Raw genomic sequence first — 7,694 nt, 5'->3', positions numbered from 1 at the left:
TTTCTGTAACTGTGAGACACTTGCTGCTGCCTATCTTGGCCAGGTCTCCCTTGAAAAAGAGGTTTCTCTAATCTTCCTGGTTAAATAAAGGTTAATAAAATAATAAATAAAATAAATATATTGACTTTGAAAAGTCATGGATTTATAATTGACTGTGAACTTTAAGCTATTATCAGTTAGACTGTTTCTATTAAATCCAGTCTGTCCACCACTGAAAAGTCTGTGATCTATGGTTGACTGGGAAATTATAGTGAAATGAGGTTAACCCAGAAATTTTGCTAAAAAGCCATTTGTTTACAGTTGGAAAATTAGGATTTATCTTTGAGTGGAGAAAAGGAGAAAACCACTGCTCAGCAAAAACAACACAAAAGCTCATCTCACATCTGCCAAGAACATCTGGATGATCCTTGCGGGAAACTCTTCTTTCAATTGAAGAGAGTAAAGTTGAAATATAAGGAAGGCTTGAGATCCGTTACATGAGACCTCAAACTGCTCTCTGAAATCCTGAAGGAGGATGTCCAAACATCAGTTTATGTCCTGAAACTACAGAGCTCTCAGGTTATGCAGAGAGACCAGGAAGTCCAACTCTGAATGGCTCAAACAAACAAAATCAAGGTTTTGGAGTGTCCGAGTCAAAGTCTAAATCAGACTGAATCAGATCAAGTTTATTTGGGATGAACTTGAAAAACCTCCAATGTAGCTGAATTCAACAATTCTGCAAAATAGACCACCAACAACTCTTCCACTGTAATGTGAAATACTCCTTTCCACTTTTTGCATATCTGCATTTGTGGAAATGTCACAGAGCTACATGTTAGTTTGATGTTAACTGGTTTTGCCTTTAGGTGGCGCTGTTTGCATTTGTTCCTGTGAAAGCTGAAACAGTGACAGACTTGGTTAAATGAAGGTTTATTTGTCTTCATGAACAAACATGATCAGATTATAGAGCTCATATGGAGTCATGACACAAACATGGTTTTACCTGCTTTTAGTGACAGGCTTTGTAATTCAAGCTGAGGATACAAAAGTGTGATACAAAGATTTACAGCACATGAAGCAGAAACATTCAAACCATCAACATATCTGAACTCAATCTAAACAAATATCCTGCTACAGTTTAATAATGAACCAATCCAGCAACAATGAAGGAAGAAACCAAGATGTTCCTGACTCTGGTAAAGGAGAGGAAATGAAACACAGACTGCTCTCTGCACATATCGAACCTGCAGGTAATAATCTGTTGGTCATTTTTCTCCCATTTCAAACCCAGAGACTGTAAACACTGAGCAGAAACACAGAGTTCACCCCAGAAAATCTACATGTGCAGCTAAGAAGTGACTTTAGTTAAACCTCAGTGTTTTATACAAATAAAATTAAATGTCTCATTTTTCTTCTGACTGACCCACTCGTGCTGCCCTCCTGTGGTCATGGCTACATATGTGCTACAGTCTTCAGTCTTTCCCCCTGAAGCCCACCTCTCATAGCACACTCTGTTGTCATTGATCAAGAACCACAAATCTAGAGTGCAGGAGTAGCGCAGTCCCAGCCACACAAAAGGAGTCGAGGCCTTTTTGGCTCTTTCCTGGACCCATCGCTGCTGATGAGGGTTGCTGATTGAAACCAGGTCATGGTGTTTCTGTCTGCAGTAATTCAAGGCTTCCTCCCAGGTTTTGTTTTCTCTGATCAGAATCAGTTTATCTGTCATAAAAATCAGAGAAAACATTAAATCAGTTAAATCTGAACTTCAAGTCTCTGAAATGTTTTATTTTGTTCTTCCAGTGAAACTGGACCAAACATCCAGTGATTCTTCAGATGAATTAGTCGCTCTACAGAGAAATCTCTGTTCCAACCATCAGCTAAACATCTTCACCTCTGACAGAAGTTCAACATACATGCAGAAATAAGTGGCTGAAGAAACATAATGACCTAAATCCTCTCAGTGATTCCAGCAGCTCATCTATTGGACAAACAGCTGATATTTTTCATTATCCATTGATAATTCTGTTGTCACACCCTCCCCTCAGGTTAAGAGTCATGGTCTCATCTTTGATAGCACTCTGTCCTTCACAGCACATATAAATAATATCAGTCGGTCTTCCTACTTTCACCTCCGTAATATTAACCGTCTTCATCCCTCACTCAGATCACACAGTACTGCCATACTTGTCAATGCTCTTGTCACATCTCGTCTGGATTACTGTAATTCTCTTCTCTATGGTCTACCTCATAAATCCCTCCATAAACTACAGTTGGTTCAAAATACAGCTGCTCGTATTATTTCCAGAACTAGATCCACTGAACATATAACACCTGTTCTTAAACATCTTCTCCATACATACTAAGCCCCTCGTACACTCCGCTCTTCTTCAGCTTCCCTTCTGCTTGCCTGACTACCATGGGACTCAGAGTCTTTAGCTGTTCTGCCCCGAGACTTTGGATGCACTTCCACTTGCTCTACAGACCACACACTGTCTCACCACTTTTAAATCACGTCTCAAAACTCATCTATTTAGAATTGCATCCACCTGATCCGTCTTAGGCCAGTTTTACCTTGCTCAGTTTTTATATTTGCTTTTATACTTTTATCACTGTTTATGTCTAAATTTTATCTACCATGTTTGCTATTGTGACTACAAGAAAATAATTATTACAATATAATGTGTTAAATTTGCTTAGATAAGAGAGTCCAGCAGTAGATCAGAGGAATAGTGAAGGATTTGTCTGTGTGTCAGTTTGGTTTAGCTGTAGGCCTGAGAGTGTGTAATTGTTTAGAGAGAAAGGAATTTATGGACACTGGGGGTCTGCTGTCATAAAAGGAGACAGGAAGCTACAGTTGGGGGTTGCTGATGCTGATGCTTTTACCTGAAAGCCAGTGGCCCGGTGGATGCAGAGTGGGGGTCTCAGTGTTTCTAATATGTTAACTCTGTTTTGTGTGTTGGTGTAGCTTGGGAGAGAGGAGATTACTTTTATGACCGGCAGGAAGTCACAGATACAGAGACACACACAGTGCTTTGACTGTTACACTCACACACCTACATGCACACTCACTCATATGCACTCACACATACACACAGATACGCGCACACACAGGCACTCACGTGCTCGTGCATACTCACACAGACACAGAGTTTGCAGCACACTATGTGGGTTTTATGATGGAGTCGCTACTACAAAACTGTGTTTCACAGACAAAGGAGTGAAGATCTGCAGAGGGACACCGGCCTTGCGCATCTCCCCTTCTAGAAGATGCATGCTTAACTGAAGATGAATAAAGATGAATAAAGGTTTTTGTGAAAATGACTACTGAGTCCGGTGCCGTCTCTGGATGCCCGAGGAATGAAAAAGAACCGGGGTGAAACTGATTTCGCAACACTATATATACATTTTTCTTATGTTTTTTATGGTATTGTTCACGTGTTACTGTAAGGGTCTGAAAGGCACCTATAAATAAAATGTATTATTTTTATTATTATAAATCTGTGTAAACTCACCATCATAGCAGAAGAAAGGCTTTCTTTGGTCACATCCAGCAGAGCTCCATCTTCCTGATCTCTCTAACAGAGTCGTAGCACATTTCCTGTTGTTTAGTCCATCATTAAATAAGTTCATGTCCCAGTATCTGAAAGAGAAGTTACTCCCATCTGACCACCTCCAGCTGTCTCTGAACAGGCCGATCCACAAGTTCACCTTAGGGTCTTTAGAGTTCAGCAGCTTCTTAAACTCTTCACTGTATATCTGATCAAGTCCACTGGCCAGGTCGGTGTGATGCTGTCTGCAGTAGTTCTGAGCCTGAGTCCAGGTCACAGACGTCTCAATCAAATGAAAGGTTTTGTTGTCTTTCATCATTTCTGTCAAATTAACAGAGAAACACAAAAACATCTTTATCAACTAATTTCTCTCATTCTTCAAACTGTCTCTTTCAGGAACATATGATATAACACTAGATTATATTATTATCTAGATTATAATATTATTAAATATCGTTTCATCATATTACTGTCCACATATTCTCACCGTCATAGCAGATGAACGGAAATTTGGATGTACATGAATAATCAGCCCACTTGTCTTTTTTCCTCACACAGTTCTCAGGATATGCTCCATCATTTGGCTCTCCATCTCTCCAACAGGTCTTATTTTCAGTGTATTCCTTCCCCGGCAGAGACCAGTGCCACCTCCTGTTGGCTCCTCCTGTGATGTTGTACAGTCCAATCCAGGCTTCTGTTTGACTCTGTGCAGAGTCTTGAAGTCTTCTCATGTCTGTCAGGTCAAACACTTTGGCCAGGTCTGTGTATTTCTCTCTGCAGTATGCCCGTGCTTCATCCCAGCTCATCTGTTCTTTAATAAAGTGGTACTCATACAGCTGACATGTGATGAAGACACACTGACCTAAAACAGAAAAATACTGTTGAATATCTGCTGATACAAGCAGGAAACTCATGTTCCCATCAAACTGTCCAGTTTACAGGTGAATCCTTGATTTTCTCAGTAAGAGTTTATTTGTTTAATGAGTCCTGATCAAACTAAAGGATTTTAGGTGGAAACAATCAGGAGCCCTGGTAAAATGATCACTCACCCATCAGAAGAAGCAGAAACAGACTCCACTGCATCGTCGCTCTGTCACAGGAAAATGACTTTTCTTTCATTTGGAGGAAACAATGAATCCAGCAGCTCTTCACTGTTTGATGGACACGCAGCACTTTATATTAAACACAGATATCTAGTTTATCACACACTGCTGTAAGAAATATATGATTATTCTTAATAAATGATCATCTGTTTAAAATTGTCCATGAAGAAAGAAGCAACAGTTCAAATGTGGTCCACACAGCACCTCTGTACACAGACATGAGATGAGCCTGCAGGTTTGAATCTGGTTCTTCTCTGGTGTTCATGCAGACAGCTCTGCAGTAAATAACCATCTGTACTAACACACTCTCTGTACTCAGTATTTGAATATGAACATACAGAGTTTTTCCCACTGACTCAAAGATACAGTGTAGATATCAGTTACAAAGGGACTCATTTACATTTTGCTATGGAAAGAAGAAACACTGGACTGTCCAACAAGCAGAAAGAGGAAGTTTCTAATATCCAAATATGACAGCAGAGGTGCACATGGACAGAAACATGAATATGAGTCTGTTGATTTTTGAGAATATAAACAAACTGCTTCCTGTACTGATAACTATCACTGGATCGCTCTGACGCTGACATGATCTTATAAACCTGTCAAAGACATTTTGCATGTACTGACGCAGCAGTCACACGTCTTCAAGCTCGCCCTCCAAATTCACATATTACCAGGTTGTCATCCACACTCAGAAAAATGAAATTGGGTGGGTGTTACATGCATAAGATCCAAACTTGTAATTTGAACGAAATAATTCCACGTTTCTATGGTGAACGTAATGAAACCATGTAGCGTCTGCATGAAATTCAGCAACTTAATTTGTTCTTGTTGAGATGACATGTACTGGCTTAATTTACTTAATGCCATGGAGGTTCGTGCTGTTGCCTCAGAGCAAGAAGATCCTGGGTTCAAATCCACAATGTGGCGAAGTTTGCAGTGGGTTCTTTCTGCGTACTCTGGTTTCCTCCACAGTTAAAAGTCATGCAGTTGTAAGGGTAACTGGCTATTCTAAATTATCCAAAGGTGTTAAAGTGCAAATGATTGTTTGTCTCTGTATGATAGACTGGCGACCTGTCCCTCTTGCCCTATCACTTCCGCAGCCCAGATAAAGATAAGAAGATGGGTGGATTGGAAGTTGCTGTAAATCTATTGAATTTTTTTTGTTGAACATTACTTAATATGAATACAACATGTACTACAGACATACGTTACATTTCATTCATTCAACAAGATTATTATTGGTGTAACAAACAAATATTTTACTAGTTCATGTAACAAGACTGACTTTTGATGTGCCAAAGTGTTTAAACAATATAAGATGGATTTAAATACATTTAATTAGACTAATGTGGTACAAACATGTTCATTGAACAAAAATCAAATTAATTGAATGTTAATATTATGTTAAACCTACACACATATATCGTGTTGACACAACCAAGATGGATTAATATAACATGATTTGTTTTGATGGAATATAAGTGGCAAGATAAAATTACGTTCATCCAATGAATTATTTTTTTGAGTTCATTGTTGAGTTTGTAGAGCTCAACAAATGTCGGACTGTCAGTGCTGATTATTTAAAGCAGAAAACATAAAAAATAGAATCTACCAGAACGTCATCCTAAACAAATGGCATCCTGGGGGTTGTTACAAGGAAATAAAAAAAAATTTTTATCTGAAAATCTTGCATTTAGTAAAACAAATGAGTACAGGGGTCAACAATAATATGGACGTTGCTGTTTTGAAAAGAGTCATGAAGAATCTGCTGTCCGCTATACGTAGAGCCAAAGCAACTGCACATCTATGAAAAGAAGTTCTTTGCATGGACTTTGAATACATCGATATCAACAAACAAACTTCTCCCATGCACACAGTGGCAGGTTCTGTCTCAGAGCCCTGCAACCCGTCAAAATACAGATCGTTGAGGCAAAATAATATACTGAGTCATAGTTATACCAGCTACACCAGGCTATAAATTTTAGGTTATAAATTCATAACACGCTCTCTTCCTTCACCCCCCTGTTCACAGACAAAATTGCAAGCCGGTAATTGTAAGAGGCACAGACATGTGTCTTATACCACGTTACTCTCTGCAGTAAGAAGCTTAAAATACTGATTCATTTAACTCGGCTAAAGGGATTGTTTGTAAAACCAGTCTTTGTTTTTTTTACAACTGTGTTTTTATATTAAACAGAAGTCAAAGCAGCAGCAGGTAAACTAAGTACTGTGATCGATCTGATGCATCACTGATCTGCTGTATCAAACAGAACTTCCTGCAACGACTCAGGTATGCCTTGATCTGACGTACCCGCTTCAAAGCAAACTTCTGCGCTTCAGAGTTTTAACAAACTGAATTCATTATCAAGATTCAAGATTCAAGATTCAAGGTCTTTATCATCAACACAGTGTACAGCATATCAAAATGCTGCTTCCCAGGTCCAGTTTGTAGTGGGTTTATGGGAGTTTTTGTTGTTTTTGAGTCTTTTGGTGAGTATGGGGTGGCCGTAGCTCAAGTGGCAGAGCAGGTCAACCACTAACCAGAAGGTTGGTGGTTCGATCCCAGGCTGCTCCAGTCTGCATGCCAAATATCCTTGGGCAAGATACCAACACCATGTTGCTCTCCTATGCATCCGTCGGAGTATGAATGTTAGACAATTAGCACTTAGTTTAGAAGAAGTGATTGGGTGAATGAATTAGTTGTATAAGCGCTTTGAGTGCTCAGACAGAGTAGAAAAGCACTATATAAGAACCAGTCCATTTACCATATTGTGAGGTGTTTGTGTTTGTCAGTCGTTTTGTGGTAGAAGAAGCTCTTGCAGTGTAACGACTGTCTGGTCGTTACGGTTTTGATGCTGCGAAACCGTCTGCCAGATGGAAGGATGGAGAACAGCGCATGTGAGGGGTGGAAAGTGTTAAAGGAAACTTGTATTCTTATATGTTAAAGGAAAGTTGTATTCTTCTATTACTGTCTGTACTCTCATAGTGTTTAGCTTCATTTAAACTTAGTGTGTGTGTATGACATGAGGAGTATGATTGAAACCATAAGGAGGAAGCTGCA

The 7,694-nt window shown here is 39.4% G+C and overlaps 1 protein-coding gene across 1 annotated transcript; it reads right to left on the bottom strand.

The window, feature by feature from the left end:
* Nucleotides 1–893: 893 nt before the first annotated feature.
* On the bottom strand, nucleotides 894–4,927 carry LOC116328767 (putative C-type lectin domain family 20 member A). Its single transcript, XM_031750637.2, has 4 exons — nucleotides 4,577–4,927; nucleotides 4,015–4,389; nucleotides 3,492–3,848; nucleotides 894–1,698 (listed from the first exon to the last, which is right to left on the bottom strand). Exons 1-4 carry the CDS (start codon nucleotides 4,644–4,646, stop codon nucleotides 1,352–1,354), a joined length of 1,149 nt encoding a protein of 382 aa, XP_031606497.2. The 5' UTR covers nucleotides 4,647–4,927; the 3' UTR covers nucleotides 894–1,351.
* Nucleotides 4,928–7,694: the final 2,767 nt, after the last annotated feature.

The sequence above is a fragment of the Oreochromis aureus genome, linkage group 3 (genome assembly GCF_013358895.1).
Source record: "Oreochromis aureus strain Israel breed Guangdong linkage group 3, ZZ_aureus, whole genome shotgun sequence".
NCBI lineage: Eukaryota > Metazoa > Chordata > Actinopteri > Cichliformes > Cichlidae > Oreochromis > Oreochromis aureus.
The sequence above is the reverse complement of the archived record's forward strand: the minus strand, read 5'-3'. Positions and strand labels throughout refer to the sequence as shown.

What these genes read in the sequence shown, in the direction of transcription:
- LOC116328767 (XM_031750637.2), bottom strand. Translation starts at nt 4,646, where the DNA reads ATGAAAGAAAAGTCATTTTCCTGTGACAGAGCGACGATGCAGTGGAGT. An exon ending in TCCGTTCATCTGCTATGACG is followed by an intron (nt 3,849 to 4,014) that starts GTGAGAATATGT and finishes TTAATTTGACAG; the next exon opens with AAATGATGAAAGACAACAAA. An exon ending in GCCTTTCTTCTGCTATGATG is followed by an intron (nt 1,699 to 3,491) that starts GTGAGTTTACAC and finishes TTTTTATGACAG; the next exon opens with ATAAACTGATTCTGATCAGA.